The 18,223-nt window shown below is 44.2% G+C and overlaps 1 protein-coding gene across 1 annotated transcript; it reads left to right on the top strand.

Annotated features, from left to right (window-relative positions):
- Positions 1 to 1,956: 1,956 nt before the first annotated feature.
- Positions 1,957 to 8,173, top strand: LOC128309225 (uncharacterized). The gene is made up of 2 exons (XM_053045602.1): positions 1,957 to 4,615; positions 8,055 to 8,173. Exons 1-2 carry the CDS (start codon positions 1,957 to 1,959, stop codon positions 8,171 to 8,173), a joined length of 2,778 nt encoding a protein of 925 aa, XP_052901562.1.
- Positions 8,174 to 18,223: the final 10,050 nt, after the last annotated feature.

The following is an 18,223-nucleotide window of genomic DNA, read 5'->3' as shown; positions in this document are numbered from 1 at the left end:
GAAGAGGTAGCACCTAGTACAGCAATGTCGCTCGAAAACCACCGAAAAACTGCTTCAAAAACTACCAGTTTTCGAATGTATAGTACCAGGAGAGCATACCACGGAAGAAGTAGCACCTAGTACAGCAATTTTGCTCGAAAAGCACCGAAAAACTGCTTCAAAAGCTACCAGTTTTCGAATGTATAGTACCAGAAGAGCATACCACGGAAGAGGTAGCTCCTAGTACAACAATTTTGCTCGAAAACCACCGAAAAACTGCTTCAAAAACTACCAGTTTAGGAATGTATAGTACCAGAAGAGCATACCACGGAGGAAGTAGCACCTAGTACAACAATTTTGCTCGAAAACCACCGAAAAGCTGCTTCAAAACTACCAGTTTTCGAGTGTTCAGTACCAGAAGAGCATACCACGGAAGAGGTAGCACCTAGTACAGCAATTTTGCTCGAAAACCACCGAAAACCTGCTTCAAAACTACCAGTGTTGGGAGTAGCGTCGGATGGTTCAATAAAATATGAGACACTTTTTAAATCTCCTTACGCCGCGTGGTTTTGCACTCGCGTTAGTGTGTGCGTGTGCGTGCGCGCGATAAAAAACTGTAGATAAAAACTTGTCTGCTTTTATTCTGTGATCCTTTCTCTTTTACTTATCTCTCGCTACTACTCGGGTTTGAGAAGCGTTCTCCCACATCAGCCCGATCGCCGTCAGCGGTACTTTGCCAGTGCCGTTTACTAGCTCTAATCCACTTCTCTCGCGGTCGTACGCAACACCCCTACCCGTAATTCTGGTAGAGTCCTATCGTCCAGTGTTACAATTAACTTCTATGACCGCTAAGTTACAAGTAGCGCGCTTAAACGTTCCGCTTTTTGTCCGTACCCATGCCTGCCGGCATCTTCCGTCTTTTGATACAATTATATCTTCTACTATCCCGCGAACCCACAACTTCCTGAACTTTCCCTCTACTACGTATACTAAATCACCTTTTTCTAGTGGTCTTGATTCGCCAAACCATTTTACGCGTTGATTTATCGTAGGAACGTATTCTTTAACCCATCGCTGCCAGATGGTCTCGGCGTACAGCTGCGATCGACGATAGGCGTCGCGCAAAGCCTCAGCGGGATGGGGGATTGGGGGAAGAAGGAATGGTTCGCCCGGTGAAACTCCTCTCAGGAAATTATTAGGACACAATCCATCCGATATCTCGTCAGCCATGTATGTCTGTTCGCGCCTAATGGGTAGGCAATGCGCGAATTCTTGTAAAATGAATTAAGAGAAGAGAAAATGAATGCGATGAATTAAGAGAAGAGAAAATGAATGCGATGAATTTTAGGTTTAAGGTTTTGTGTAAATTCAGGATTAATAAATCATCACTCACAAACGAACCTTCATTCGAGTACACACGTAATTTCATCAGCTAAAGAGAAAGATCTGATCATTTTGGTCCTTCGAACCGGATTGCGGATAGCCGATTGCGGATAGTGTTGCAAATTTTATTGTGCAAAATTCAAAGACTTTCTCCGCGCGCGAGTATTCTAATTCACGGAATTTCTATCCATCCATGCGATAGAAGTTAATTTCACTCGGCGTGCCAGTGGGTTAAGCAACTCGTTTTACAACGATTGGCTCATTGGAATAGTGTTGTGTGCGTGTGTACGCATTTTTGCGTGAGAGTGAAAATCAGACATTTCACGGGTTGAAATTTGACTTTCGGTTTCATTCGCTGCTTCTTGTGCGATACGATTTCAAGGAGTCAAAGTGCGTGTTCCCTTTCGTGTAACGCGTGTACGTGGTCATTGACCTGGATAAAAAACCATATGGTTGGAGCAAGCCAGTGCTCAAGTGAAGGTGAAACATTTCACGTACGCAACCAATCTGAGTGAAACTTTCAGAACATTAAGGTGTGCGTCAACGAAAGAGTGCTAAACGTGTTAAGTGTTCATGACAAAATCCAAAAGAACAATGGCAAATCACACCACGTTGTTGAGGAAGAAGAAGACGTCCCTGAACACGTTGGCGGGTTTAGAAGCGTTTAAGGAGACGTTTGACGAAACCGATCGTTACGAAATTCCAGTGCGGTTGGAATTAATAGACCAGTGCAAAGAGGACTTCGTCACCATCATGAACAAGTTGGAAGAAGAAAAAGAAGAATTAGTGGATGACGAGAATCATATTCAGGAAAGAGCGTCATTTTTCAAGCGATATTGTATTGTGAAAGGGTTTCTATTACATCAATCTGTAAAGGAAATTGTTCCTACGGCGAACTCTACCTTCAATTCGTCTTCCGGTAGTGCAAGCTTCGGTGGTCCCATGCAGTTGCGTCTGCCAAAAATCGAGCTTCCCTCGTTCAATGGCGAAGCTACAAAATGGCTGACGTTCAAGGATCGCTTCATCTCCATGATCCATAGTGCAGCTGAAATCCCGGCGGTAATGAAGTTGCAATACCTGTTGGCATCATTGGTGGGTGAGGCTGCGACACATTTCGAACACACGGAGGTCATCGCTGACAACTACGCGGTTACGTGGGATGCCCTACTTAAGCGGTACGACGATAAGAAGGCTCTAGTACGCGAATACTATCGAGCGCTGCACTTCTTGCCGCGGATGGAAACGCACCACGTGGATGATCTGGCGCGCTTAGTCGATGACTTCACACGGCATGTTAAGGGTTTGCGGAAATTGGGTGAGCCTATCGATCATTGGGATACTCCTTTAACCAATCTCCTTTTTTTGAAGATGGACAAATTATCAATCGTCGCTTGGGAAGAACTCGGGTCCGAGCGAGACGGATACGGAGAATTGGTGAAATTTTTAGAGGAACGCGTTCGAATGCTTAAATCATCCAAGTTGCTGGAACAACCGGCAACTGACAACGTCGTCAAGGTGGCCGGCACGAAGGTGGCCGGCACTAAGTCCTCCGATGGTATCGGTAACCATTCCAGCGATTCATCCAAGAACAATACGTCCAAACCGTTCAAATGTCCTTTGTTGTGCACTGAAGCCCACAACCTAAACACGTGTCAAATGTTTGCGCAGAAAACTGTTAAACAACGTCAAGAAGTAGTGAAGCAGCATAGGCTTTGTTGGAATTGTTTGCGGGCAGGTCATGCAGTGAGGAATTGTGTTTCGAGGTTCACGTGTCAGACGTGCAAGGCAAAGCATCACACACTACTTCATGATCCTGCCGCGAGTCGACTCAGCATGGTAGTTCAGGCCGAAGAAACCCAACCCAACGGTCTAGTATTGCTCGAGACAGCAATAATATTCGTAATGGATGACTATGGCCATGTATTCAAGGCCAGGGCGCTGTTAGATTCGGGATCTATGAACAATTTCATGACCCAAGCCTTCGCGAAGCAATTGTTGGGATCCAGGGCTCCAATTGATATCAACGTCATGGGCATTAGCAACACCATCACGAACGTAAAGTCTGCAGTTACAAGCCGAATTCAGACTAAAGATGAACGGGTCGTAGCGAGTTTGCAGTTTTTGATCTTGAACCACAACCTCTTTCCTCAAGTACCGGTAGCTGAGATTGATATTTCAACGTGGAACCTGCCGACTGTTGAACTGGCAGACACTCGATTCAATGTGCCCGAAAAAATCGACATCATCATCGGGGGTGAAGCGTATTGGGAATTTCACTCCGGGAAGAAGATTACGCTTGGCAAAAATAGACCGTGGCTAACCGAAACGGCATTCGGTTGGACTGTGGCCGGTAGCGTTCCATCAAGTCAATCCTGTGTGCCTCGAGTATGCGGTTTATCGTCAGCAACCGATCCCTTAGATTGTATCCTGAAAAGATTTTGGGAATTGGAAACTATCAATGATGGCATCAACCCTACTGTGGAGGATGCAATGGAGCATCATTATACGAATACTACCACTCGTGATTCTTCCGGTCGATACGTCGTGGCTCTTCCTTGGACTAACGATCAATCAATCGTCTTAGGAGAATCGAAGCCCATAGCAGATCGTCGGCTGTACGGAATGGAAAGGCGGTGGGAACACAATCCCACTTTGAAGACGGCTTACCTCAGTTTTATGGAAGAGTATCTGCAACTTGGTCATATGCGAAAACTGGAGGAGCCGATAGATGACAACGTTTCGCATTGTTATATTCCGCATCATGCGGTCTTCAAAGAATCAAGTACGTCGACAAAAATTCGAGTCGTCTTTGACGCGTCATGCAAGACGAGCTCCGGTTTCGCGTTAAACGATGCACTTATGGTGGGACCTGTTATTCAAGACGACCTCTTCAGCATTTTATTGCGATTCAGAAGCCGAAGAATAGCCTTTACTGGAGATATAGAGAAAATGTATTGGCAAATACTGCATGATAACAACGACAAAAGGTTTTTGCGGATTCGCTTTAGAAAGAATCGCAATGAGCCGATCGCAACGTATGAGCTGCAAACGATTACCTACGGAACGGCTTCTGCGCCCTACCTGGCCACCAGAACGTTACAGCAAACCGCTAAGGATATGGGCGACAGATTTCCATCAGCAGTAGATCCAGTGCTGAACGACTTTTACGTTGATGATCTCTTGAGTGGTGCAGATGACGTCACATTAGCCAAAGCAAAGGTTGTACAAATATATCAAATGCTGGACTCAGCTGGTATGAAGATAAGAAAATGGGCAAGCAACAGCTTAGATGTTCTAAGTGACATACCGATTTGTGATAAAGCCATTCAAGACACACATGAGTTACAAGACAGTTCGGTTTCCACGTTAGGCCTAATTTGGGACACAGGTTCAGACACACTACGATTCAAGGTCCAAATACCCGATCCTGAACCTAATTTGACAAAACGGATGATACTATCGTACATAGCGAGAACCTTCGATCCACTTGGACTTCTAGGTCCAACCATCCTAGTTGCAAAGCTATTTATGCAACGATTGTGGGCGTTAAACCACAATGGCAATGAATGCAAGTGGGATACTGTTTTACCGCCACTACTTCAAGAGGAATGGAGAGAGTTTCATTCCGATCTTCACCTACTAAACAACATACAAGTCCCTCGTTTCATAGCGCAACCACACAGTAACATACAGCTACACATGTTTGCAGATGCATCGAAGTCAGCGTACGGTGCATGCTGTTACGTCAGAGCTGAAGGAGCCAAGGACGTTACTGTGCACTTGTTAAGCGCCAAATCAAAGGTCGTATCGATGAAAAACACCCAGTCTATCGCCAAATTAGAACTTTGCGCAGCACAATTGTCAGTTCAACTGTATGAAAAGATAAAGGCAGCATTAAGTATTGATCCACTGACAATATTTTGGACTGACTCAACGACGGTATATTATTGGTTGCAATCACCTCCCCTTCGATGGAAAAGCTTTGTAGCAAACCGTGTTGCAAGAATTCAACAATCATCGGATATAAAATGCTGGAGACATGTAGCCGGTGTCGACAATCCAGCCGACGATATATCTCGTGGTCTAACTCCGAAAGGCATCTTGAAGTCAGAGCGTTGGTGGCACGGGCCAAATTGGTTATCTCTCGCGTCAGATTATTGGCCTAATATCATACCAACGCAAGAAAGGGGAGAAATCCAAGATGAAGAGCGGATTACAGCGGTACCTTGTTTTGTCGGTGCGCAATCAGAAAACGGTGATAGTGTATTCGTACGGTACTCCAGTTTCACGAAACTTAGACGTATTATCGCGTATTGTTTGCGATTTTTTGATCAATGCCGAGCCCATCGACGTACTAAAGCTTCAATCAACGGTGGGACTAGTGATTTCAGTTCGACCTGGTTGACTACAAACGAGTTGCAGCGAGCCGAACTCCAGTTGTGTAAATTGGCTCAATTGGAATCGTTCTCAGAAGAGATTTCCATTTGTTCATCGGGTAACCAGATCAACAGTTCTTCTCGACTGAAAAGATTACATCCTTTTCTCGATGACCAGAAGATCCTTCGTGTTGGTGGCCGGCTGGAGAACTCGCAGTTGTCACCATTCTCCAAACATCCAATTGTTTTATTCGCTAAACATCCATTGTCGACATTACTGGTAACATACTTTCATCACAGGTTGTTACACGCTGGCCCACAGTTGATGTTGAGCACAATCGGTCAAAGGTTCTGGATGATTGGAGGGAGAAATTTAGTCAGATCAATATATCATCGGTGTCTAATCTGCTTCCGGAGCAAGCCAGATTTAGTCAAGCAGTTTATGGCTGATCTTCCATCATCGCGTGTATCACCTACCAGACCGTTTTCGGTGAGCGGTGTAGATTATTGTGGTCCCTCTACATCAAACCTGGTGTCCGGTGCCGAAGTTCCAGAAAGGCATACATTGCTGTTTTTGTATGTTTCGCGACCAAAGCAGTGCATATCGAATTGGTCGGCGACCTTACGTCAACATCTTTCATCGCAGCGCTTCGTCGATTTGTTGCTCGTCGGGGACGAATTGTCGAGCTTCACTCAGACAATGCAACAAATTTTAAGGGAGCATCTCACAAATTGCACCGGTTATATGAAATGTTCAAGGTAGACGCTAAGGATCGCGAATGCGTGTTTAATTGGTGTGCGGAAAACGAAATCCAGTGGAAATTTATCCCACCTCGATCGCCGCATTTCGGAGGGTTATGGGAGGCAGCGGTAAAGGCTTTGAAGGGACATCTGCTGAAAGAGATAGGGAACGTAAATATTGGATACGAAGAAATGATTACGTTGATTGCGCAAATCGAAATGTGTCTTAACTCACGACCGTTGACCGCATTATCGACAGACCCAGCGGACTTTGAAGTATTAACACCAGGGCATTTTCTAGTAGGCGGTAATATGCAAGCTATCCCTGAAGTAGATTTGAAAGATACGTCAATCAATCATTTGCCGTCGTTTGAGAAAATTCAGCACATTTGGTCACGGTGGCATACTGAATATTTACAAATGTTGCAAAGTAGGGCCAAGAAAGGTTGTACACCACCGGTAGAAATGAAGATCGATCAACTAGTCCTAGTAAAGGAGGATAATGTGCCGCCAATGAATTGGCCTATAGCGCGTATAGTAAAGATGCATCCAGGCAAGGACGGAGTATGTAGAGTTGTATCTATACGTAATTCGATAGGGAAAATTTTAACGCGTCCAGTTGCACGAATCTCACTAATCCCGAACCAGTAACCAGTGACAGCCAAATGGATGGTCAGGAGTAAACAATAACCACAACATGTGGTCATCATTTGATAGATGACCAAGGTCGATCGAATCGTGGCGTACTCTTGCGAAAATTTTAAAAATTACAATTTTTAGGTGGCCGGAATGTTCGCGCCTAATGGGTAGGCAATGCGCGAATTCTTGTAAAATGAATTAAGAGAAGAGAAAATGAATGCGATGAATTAAGAGAAGAGAAAATGAATGCGATGAATTTTAGGTTTAAGGTTTTGTGTAAATTCAGGATTAATAAATCATCACTCACAAACGAACCTTCATTCGAGTACACACGTAATTTCATCAGCTTAAGAGAAAGATCTGATCAATGTCAAAGGACGCGAGTTAACCATGTCCTCTGCTTCGGCGATCGTGGTTAACAGCAGTTCGTCCGTCAATCGAGCACCTTCTTGGAGGACCAGCAACGCTGCTTTTACCGTCCTCACAAGTCGCTCCCAGGAGCCACCCATATGTGGTGTTCCCGGCGGGATGAATCGCCATGTTGTCCTCGCGTCCGTCAGTCTCTCGGCGCACTCGGCATCAATAGTCCGCAACCTTTCGATGATTTCTTTACTGGCTGCCTTCAGGTTGGTCCCATTATCTGAAAAGAACTCAGAAGGTGGTCCACGACGACAAACGAATCGTCGAATGGCCATAAGACACGATGACGCACTGAGATCAGAGGCAACCTCTAAATGTACGGCCCGGATTGCTAGACAAGTGAACAGCACGATCCACCTTTTCCGACGGCTACGTCCCACTACGACCTCAACCGGACCAAAATAATCCACTCCCACACTACTAAAGGGTCGCATGATACTGGGGACTCTCTCACTTGGTAACTGTGCCATTCTTGGAGTCGTAGGACGATTCCGGTTAACTTTACACCAAATGCAGCTACTGGAAACTCTCTGCACTGCAGCGTTGATGTTGGGTATAAAATACCGTTGCCGAAGATCGTTCTTTACTGCCTCCCGGAAGGCATGCCCGTGACTTTCGTGATACCATTGAATTAGTCTTTTAGTTACCTCGTGTTCTTTCGGCAATATAATCGGGAATCTGAGATTGAACGGTAGTGTGTCAGCGGTCATCGCTCTGCCTTCCATCCGAATGATTCCGTCTCCATCGATTAATGGTGTCAGCCGGTACAACACGCTGGACTTCTCAACCTGATGCCACTTATTTAAAGGTTGATCTTTGTTTCGATATAACACTTTCAGCTCGTCGCCATAAGCCTCTGCTTGAGCAACTCGTATCAGAATACATTCTGCTTTATGAAACTCTTCTTGCTTCAATGGAACTCTAACCACCTTCGTCTCGATTGGGATAATTTTCTTTTTCTGCTCCATCGTTGGTACCAATGTTTCTATTTCCAATTTGTTTCGCTTCTTTCTGCAATTGGATATGAATCTTAGCGTACAGGCAACTGTTCGAACTAACACGGTCCATTTGCTTATTCTTGACACATCAATAATTGGTTCTTGTATTTTCACGTCATGGAATAAATGGATTGCTCGAATTTCTTCGCTTACGTTCGCGCAAATTTGTGGTTGTTCTGGCCACGTCGATTCATCGCCGTATAAAAATTCGGGACCCCTTTGCCACATACTCTCACGATCAAAACACCATTCTTTGCTTGGTTTCGTTAGTTTGTCGGCCACATTTACATTTGACGGAACCCAACGCCAGTCAGTTACTTTGGTCAGGTCTAGAATTTCTCTGATGCAAAATGCGACGAACGGCTTATATCGATGTTGATCAGAACGGATCCACGACAACACTGTTCTGGAATCGCACCAAAGAAACTGCTTCGTGATTGTAAACCTGTGCAACTCGCCAACTGTCTTTAGTAATCTGGCGCCAAGCACTGCCGCACAAAGTTCCAACTGTGGAATGGTCCTTTGTTTTATCGGTGCCACTTTAGACTTACTCATCACCAAACTGCATCTTACTTCTCCTTCAAATACACTCCGAAAGTACGCCACGCACCCATATGCAGATTGACTTGCATCCGTAAAGATGTGGAGCTGTAGTTCTTGTATTTGCTTCGATGGAAATCCTTTGAAGTATGCCCGTGGTATTGCGATATCTTTTATTTTCGGCATTAGCGCTCTCCAGTCGTTCCATTTGTGCAGCGTTGCTTCATCAATGGGTTCATCCCAATCACAGCCCGTTCTCCAAAGATCTTGTACGATCATCTTGCCGATCACAGTGAATGGAGAGAGATATCCCATTGGATCGAACATCGACATTACGCTGCTAAGCACAACTCGTTTCACTGGATGATTATGTTCAATCGCTTTGCAAGGAGCATTAAACTTGAAGGTGTCGTCCTTCACGTCCCACATTATCCCTAGCACGCGATCCACTTTAGCTGTTCCTTCGCCAATTTTCTCCTTGAAGTGGATTGCTTTCATGGGACTTTTCTCACCCATTTCAATGCAGAACGTTTCGTCGTTACTAACCCAATTCCTCATGTGGAAGCCTCCTTTCGAATGCACGTATGTAACTTGTTTTGCTAGTGTCACTGCTTCTTCTAGTGTATCAGCACTATCGTAGTAATCGTCTACATAGTGTCGGTTTTTTATAGCCTCACAAGCTTCAGGGAATTGGCTGGAAAACTCATCTGCATTCTTGTTTTTAACGAACTGTGCAGAACATGGAGAACACGTTGATCCGAACGTTGCGACATCCATAACGTAAATCTGCGGTTCGGACTTGTCTGCATCTGGAAACAAAAACCTCTGGGCTTGCTTGTCTTCATTGCGAATAGCGATTTGATGATACATTTCCTGTATATCGCCTCCAAATCCAAAGGGTCGTTCTCGAAACGGACATAGTACTGATGGAAGGGAACACAGCAAATCTGGACCTTTCAACAATTCAGAATTCAACGATACTCCTCCGACAGTGGCAGCTGCATCCCATACCAATCTTATTTTCCCCGGTTTATTGGGGTTTTGAACCACGTTCAAAGGAAGGTACCATATGGAAGAGGGTTCAGTATCCTCCAGTTCTTCTTGTGTCAACTTATGCGCGTATTGTTTCTTTTCGTACTCACTGATCATTTTCAGGACGGTGTCTCTGAGTTTTTCGTCCTTTGCCAGTTTACGTTTCATTCCTTCCAGTCTTCGTTTGGCCATCGTATAGCTTTCTGGAAATTTTCGTTTGTCTGTCTTCCAAAGCAAGCCTGTCTCGAAACGATTTCCAATGCGAGTCGTCGTCGCTTGAAGAGTCTCTAAAGCTCTGCTCTCTTCTTTCGAAACTGAAAGCTTCACAAACGTAATGCCAGTATTCTCCAAGTTATACTGGACTCGAATAGCATCATGTAGCTCTTCATTTGACACTGTAAGAATATTATGGTAGTTAAGGCGCTCTTTCGTGCTTACCTGCCATTCAGGACCGTATATGGACCACCCTAGTCTGCTTTTCACCCCAATAGGCTCTCCAGGCTGGCCAATCTTTGATTCTAGGGGAGCAAACAGGTGAAGATTGTCCAGGCCAAGCAGGATTCTTGGTGTCTTTAGACGCATATCTTCGACTTGCACTTCTCGTAAATGCGGGTAACGCGCTTTGATGCACTGGTATGATTCTTTCTGCTTTGGAAGCACCAGCTTTGACACGGTTCTTGCTCCTTGTAGAAGATATTTCTGATCGGAATCTTTAGTCTGAAGCATTATGTCAACCTTCCTAGAATGCTCTTCACGTCGTTGGACATCCGCACTCCATGTGACGATGAGAGGTTCAATTACTCCTTTCGCTTGAAGTTCATTTGCCACCATGTCTTCGATAAAAGTACCCGAAGCTCCTTCATCTAAAAATGCAATAGTGTCGAACGTTTTCTCACCTACAGACAGCGCCACCGGCATCATGCGGAATATCGTGTTCTTTTCAAGATCATTATGCGCATTGCACTGTTCCTCGACGCATCTTTTCCTGGGCGTAGGATGCAGAAGTGAATGATGTTTTACGTTGCAACCGTCGGTGCCGCAAGATCGTTTAAACCAACATGCTCTGTTTCCATGGTTGTTCAGACAGTTTTCGCACAAATTTAGCTTCTTAACGTGCTCCAAGCGTTCAGCTACGGTAAAAGAGATAAATTTATCACAATTTCTCACCTTATGGGATGGGCGTTCGCAGATCAGGCAGCTATCCTCAGTGGCTTTGGCATCTTTGCTCAGGGAATGGACGTTCATATACGCTCTCTTTTCAGTCCGGGTGGTGGGCTTAATCGGTGGTCGTTGCGGTCGATGTTCCGTGCTAACGAAGTCCTTTATTTCTGAGATGTCTGCTACCAGTCCCTCTAAGAAGTCCGCAAACACTTGAAGGGTTTTACCGCAGTTGTACCTCCTGTGGCGCACCCATTCCAGCTGATAGCTCGGCGAAAACTTTTCTTCCAATTCCTCCACTAGGAGCGGATTGTCCAAATGCTTCATAAGTCCGGCAGCGATGATATGTCCAACCAGCTGGCTTACGGCCACTCCGAATGCTATGAAAGTCTCAAGCCGATCCGCGTTAGGGGGCGGCACGTTTCGGACTTTGACAAGCAGCGTCCGCAAAATGCGGCGTGGTCTCCCAAACAGTGATCGTAGCTCCTCGATTATCATCGGGACGGATTCCGACAGCACTAACCTTCCTTTCACCGCTTCCAACGCATCACCTCGAAGGCATTCACGCAACCGCTGGAGATTTTCTAGGTTAGAAAACCCACATGCCTTCGTGGTATCCTCGAAACTACTTAAAAAAAGCGGCCATTCATCGGGAACACCATTAAATACAGGCAACGATATCGGTAAACATCTTCGTGCTGCGATCTGACGACGAGTTAAAGGCTGCTCGTCGTTTTCGCACGTGTTTCCGGAAGCTTTCTTCTCACCATGCTTCAGCTGCCCCGAGGGTCGATGACCGCTCGCTACGCTCGAACATGTGCTCATCGTTCCTGCTGACCACTTGGCGACACTCGAACGGCTTCCATACAACCCCGACGATCTCGATCCGCACGCGTTCACTTTTTTTTCCTTCTCCAGCTCCGCGCGGATACGTTGGAGCTCTTCTTCTTTTTCACGCATTTGGCTAGCGTGCATAACCTCCAACTCTTTTATCGTACTTTTCTCGTGATCCGCTCGCCTTTTGTACTCGCCTTTTACCTTGCGAGCAGGCTTCGGTAGCGTAGCACTTATTCGCTTTGTCTTTCCTCTCTCGATCTCCTCCACTCTCGTCGCTACCGCGCTCGCTCGTCCCACGGCATCTGCAGCATCACCGGGCTTTTCTAGCTCATTTTCGGGATCCTTTGGCGTCGTTGGCCTATAATCACGAGGCGACCCAGCATCATCCTGCTTAATTTCTCGATCCATGGTCAAACAGCACTGCACGAAACGTGTCTGCGAGTAGTTTCGGTTTCTTCTCGAGAGTTTAGATTCGACAACCAACTTTTTATTTTGTTTAACAAATATGAGAAAACACAAGTTTTTATTTTGTTGGGAGTAGCGTCGGATGGTTCAATAAAATATGAGACACTTTTTAAATCTCCTTACGCCGCGTGGTTTCGCACTCGCGTTAGTGTGTGCGTGTGCGTGCGCGCGATAAAAAACTGTAGATAAAAACTTGTCTGCTTTTATTCTGTGATCCTTTCTCTTTTACTTATCTCTCGCTACTACTCGGGTTTGAGAAGCGTTCTCCCACATCAGCCCGATCGCCGTAAGCGGTACGTTGCCAGTGCCTTTTACAAGCTCTAATCCACTTCTCTCGCGGTCGTACGCAACAACCAGTCTACGAATTTATAGTTCCAGGAGAGCATACCACGGAAGAGGTAGCACATAGTACAGCAAGTTTTTTCGAAAACCACCGAAAAACTGCTTCAAAAACTACCAGTTTTGGAATGTATAGTATCAGAAGAGCTTACCACGGAAGAGATAGCACCTAGTACAACAATTTTGCTCGAAAACCACCGAAAAACTGCTTCAAAAACTACCAGTTTTCGAATGTATAGTACCAGAAGAGCATACCACGGAAGAAGTAGCACCTAGTACAGCAATTTTGCTCGAAAACCACCAAAAAACTGCTTCAAAAACTACCAGTTTTCGAATGTATAGTACCAGAAGAGCACACCACGGAAGAAGTAGCACCTAGTACAGCAATTTTGCTCGAAAACCACCGAAAAACTGCTTCAAAAACTACCAGTTTTCGAATGTATAGTACCAGAAGAGCATACCACGGAAGAAGTAGCACCTAGTACAGCAATTTTGCTCGAAAACCACCAAAAAACTGCTTCAAAAACTACCAGTTTTCGAATGTATAGTACCAGGAGAGCATACCACGGAAGAAGTAGCACCTAGTACAGCCATTTTGCTCGAAAACCACCGAAAAACTGCTTCAAAAACTACCAGTTTTCGAATGTATAGTACCAGGAGAGCATACCACGGAAGAGGTGGAACCTAGTACAGCAAGTTTTTTCGAAAACCACCGAAAAACTGCATCAAAAACTACCAGTTTTCGAGTGTTCAGTACCAGAAGAGCATACCACGGAAGAAGTAGCACCTAGTACAGCAATTTTGCTCGAAAACCACCGAAAAACTGCTTCAAAAACTACCAGTTTTCGAATGTATAGTACCAAGAGAGCATACCACGGAAGAAGTAGCACCTAGTTCAGCAATTTTGCTCGAAAACCACCGAAAAACTGCTTCAAAAACTACCAGTTTTCGCGTGTTCAGTACCAGGAGAGCATACCACGGAAGAAGTAGCAACTAGTACAGCAATTCTGCTCGAAAACCACCGAAAATCTGCTTCAAAAACTACCAGTTTTCGAATGTTTAGTACCAGAAGAGCATACCACGGAAGAAGTAGCACCTAGTACAGCAATTTTGCTCGAAAACCACCGAAAAACTGCTTCAAAAACTACCAGTTTCTGAATGTATAGTACCAGAAGAGCATACCACGGAAGACGTATCACCTAGTACAGCAATTTTTCTCGAAAACCACCGAAAAACTGCTTCAGAAACTACCAGTTATCGAGTGTTCAGGACCAGGAGAGCATACCACGGAAGAAGTAGCACCTAGTACAGCAATTTTGCTCGAAAACCACCGAAAAACTGCTTCAAAAACTACCAGTTTTCGAATGTATAGTACCAGAAGAGCATACCACGGAAGAAGTAGCACCTAGTACAGCAATTTTGCTCGAAAACCACCGAAAAGCTGCTTCAAAAACTACCTGTTTTCGAGTGTTCAGTACCAGAAGAGCATACCACGGAAGAGGTAGCACCTAGTACAGCAATTTTGCTCGAAAACCACCGAAAAACTGCTTCAAAAACTACCAGTTTTCGAATGTATAGTACCAGAAGAGCATACCACGGAAGAAGTAGCACCTAGTACAGCAATTTTGCTCGAAAACCACCGAAAAACTGCTTCAAAAACTACCAGTTTTCGAATGTATAGTACCAGTAGAGCATACCACGGAAGAAGTAGCACCTAGTACAGCAATTTTGCTCGAAAACCACCGAAAAACTGCTTCAAAAACTACCAGTTTTCGAATGTATAGTACCAGGAGAGCATACCACGGAAGAGGTGGAACCTAGTACAGCAATTTTTTTCGAAAACCACCGAAAAACTGCATCAAAAACTACCAGTTATCGAGTGTTCAGGACCAGGAGAGCATACCACGGAAGAAGTAGCACCTAGTACAGCAATTTTGCTCGAAAACCACCGAAAAACTGCTTCAAAAACTACCAGTTTTCGAATGTATTTTACCAGAAGAGCATACCACGGAAGAAGTAGCACCTAGTACAGCAATTTTGCTCGAAAACCACTGAAAAACTGCTTCAAAAACTACCAGTTTTCGAATGTGTAGTACCAGGAGAGCATACCACGGAAGAAGTAGCACCTAGTACAGCAATTTTGCTCGAAAACCACCGAAAAACTGCTTCAAAAACTACCAGTTTTCGAATGTATAGTACCAGAAGAGCATACCACGGAAGAAGTAGCACCTAGTACAGCAATTTTGCTCGAAAACCACCGAAAAACTGCTTCAAAAACTACCAGTTTTCGAATGTATAGTACCAGGAGAGCATACCACGGAAGAGGTGGAACCTAGTACAGCAATTTTGCTCGAAAACCACCGAAAAACTGCATCAAAAACTACCAGTTATCGAGTGTTCAGGACCAGGAGAGCATACCACGGAAGAAGTAGCACCTAGTACAGCAATTTTGCTCGAAAACCACCGAAAAACTGCTTCAAAAACTACCAGTTTTCGAATGTGTAGTACCAGGAGAGCATACCACGGAAGAAGTAGCACCTAGTACAGCAATTTTGCTCGAAAACCACCGAAAAACTGCTTCAAAAACTACCAGTTTTCGAATGTATAGTACCAGAAGAGCATACCACGGAAGAAGTAGCACCTAGTACAGCAATTTTGCTCGAAAACCACCGAAAAACTGCTTCAAAAACTACCAGTTTTCGAATGTATAGTTTCAGAAGAGCATACCACGGAAGACGTTTCACCTAGTACAGCAATTTTGCTCGAAAACCACTGAAAAACTGCTTCAAAAACTACCAGTTTTCGAATGTGTAGTTCCAGAAGAGCATACCACGGAAGAGGTGGAACCTAGTACAGCAATTTTGTTCGAAAACCACCAAAAAACTGCATCAAAAACTACCAGTTTTCGAATGTATAGTACCAGGAGAGCATACCACGGAAAAAGAAGCACCTAGTACAGCAATTTTGCTCGAAAACCACCGAAAAACTGCTTCAAAAACTATTAGTTTTCGAATGTATAGTACCAAGAGAGCATACCACGGAAGAGGTAGCACCTAGTACAGCAATTTTGCTCGAAAACCACCGAAAAACTGCTTCAAAAACTACCAGTTTTCGAATGTATAGTACCAGAAGAGCATACCACGGAAGACGTAGCAACTAGTACAGCAATTTTGCTCGAAAACCACCGAAAAACTGCTTCAAAAACTACCAGTTTTGGAATGTTTAGTACCAGGAGAGCATATCACGGAAGAGGTAGCACCTAGACAACAATTTGGCTCGAAAACCACCGAAAAACTGCTTCAAAAACTACCAGTTTTCGAATGTATAGTACCAGGAGAGCATATCACGGAAGAGGTAGCACCTAGTACAGCAATTTTGCTCGAAAACCACCGAAAAACTGCTTCAAAAACTATTAGTTTTCGAATGTATATTACCAAGAGAGCATACCACGGAAAACGTAGCACCTAGTACAGCAATTTTGCTCGAAAACCACCGAAAAACTGCTTCAAAAACTATTAGTTTTCGAATGTATAGTACCAAGAGAGCATACCACGGAAGAAGTAGCACCTAGTACAGCAATTTTGCTCGAAAACCACCAAAAAACTGCTTCAAAAACTACCAGTTTTCAACTGTATAGTTTCAGAAGAGCATACCACGGAAGACGTTTCACCTAGTACAGCAATTTTGCTCGAAAACCACCGAAAAACTGCTTCAAAAACTACCAGTTTTTGAATGTATAGTACCAGGAGAGCATACCACGGAAAAAGAAGCACCTAGTACAGCAATTTTGCTCGAAAACCACCGAAAAACTGCTTCAAAAACTATTAGTTTTCGAATGTATAGTACCAAGAGAGCGTACCACGGAAGAAGTAGCACCTAGTACAGCAATTTTGCTCGAAAACCACCGAAAAACTGCTTCAAAAACTACCAGTTTTCGAATGTATAGTACCAGAAGAGCATACCACGGAAAACGTAGCAACTAATACAGCAATTTTGCTCGAAAACCACCGAAAAACTGCTTCAAAAACTACCAGTCTTCGAATGTATAGTACCAGGAGAGCATACCACGGAAAAAGAAGCACCTAGTACAGCAATTTTGCTCGAAAACTACCGAAAAACTGCTTCAAAAACTATTAGTTTTCGAATGTGTAGTACCAGGAGAGCATACCACGGAAGAAGTAGCACCTAGTACAGCAATTTTGCTCGAAAACCACCGAAAAACTGCTTCAAAAACTATTAGTTTTCGAATGTATAGTACCAAGAGAGCATACCACGGAAGAAGTAGCACCTAGTACAGCAATTTTGCTCGAAAACCACCGAAAAACTGCTTCAAAAACTACCATTTTTCGAATGTATAGTACCAGAAGAGCATACCACGGAAGACGTAGCAACTAGTACAGCAATTTTGCTCGAAAACCACCGAAAAACTGCTTCAAAAACTACCAGTTTTCGAATGTATAGTACCAGAAGAGCATACCACGGAAGAAGTAGCACCTAGTACAGCAATTTTGCTCGAAAACCACCGAAAAACTGCTTCAAAAACTATTAGTTTTCGAATGTATAGTACGAGGAGAGCATACCACGGAAGAAGTAGCACCTAGTACAGCAATTTTGCTCGAAAACCACCGAAAAACTGCTTCAAAAACTACCAGTTTTCAACTGTATAGTTTCAGAAGAGCATACTACGGAAGACGTTTCACCTAGTACAGCAATTTTGCTCGAAAACCACCGAAAAACTGCTTCAAAAACTACCAGTTTTCGAATGTATAGTACCAGGAGAGCATACCACGGAAGAAGTAGCACCTAGTACAGCAATTTTGCTCGAAAACCACCGAAAAACTGCTTCAAAAACTACCAGTTTTCGAATGTATAGTACCAAGAGAGCATACCACGGAAGAAGTGGCACCTAGTACAGCAATTTTGCTCGAAAACCACCGAAAAACTGCTTCAAAAACTACCAGTTTTCGAATGTATAGTACCAAGAGAGCATACCACGGAAGAGGTAGCACCTAGTACAGCAATTTTGCTCGAAAACCACCGAAAAACTGCTTCAAAAACTACCAGTTTTCGAATGTATAGTACCGAGAGAGCATACCACGGAAGAAGTAGCACCTAGTACAGCAATTTTGCTCGAAAACCACTGAAAAACTGCTTCAAAAACTACCAGTTTTCGAATGTGTAGTACCAGGAGAGCATACCACGGAAGAAGTAGCACCTAGTACAGCAATTTTGCTCGAAAACCACTGAAAAACTGCTTCAAAAACTACCAGTTTTCGAATGTATTGTACCAGAAGAGCATACCACGGAAGAAGTAGC

This window comes from Anopheles moucheti, unplaced genomic scaffold (assembly GCF_943734755.1).
Source record: "Anopheles moucheti unplaced genomic scaffold, idAnoMoucSN_F20_07 scaffold_209_ctg1, whole genome shotgun sequence".
Taxonomy (NCBI): Eukaryota; Metazoa; Arthropoda; class Insecta; order Diptera; family Culicidae; genus Anopheles; species Anopheles moucheti.
The sequence above is the reverse complement of the archived record's forward strand: the minus strand, read 5'-3'. Positions and strand labels throughout refer to the sequence as shown.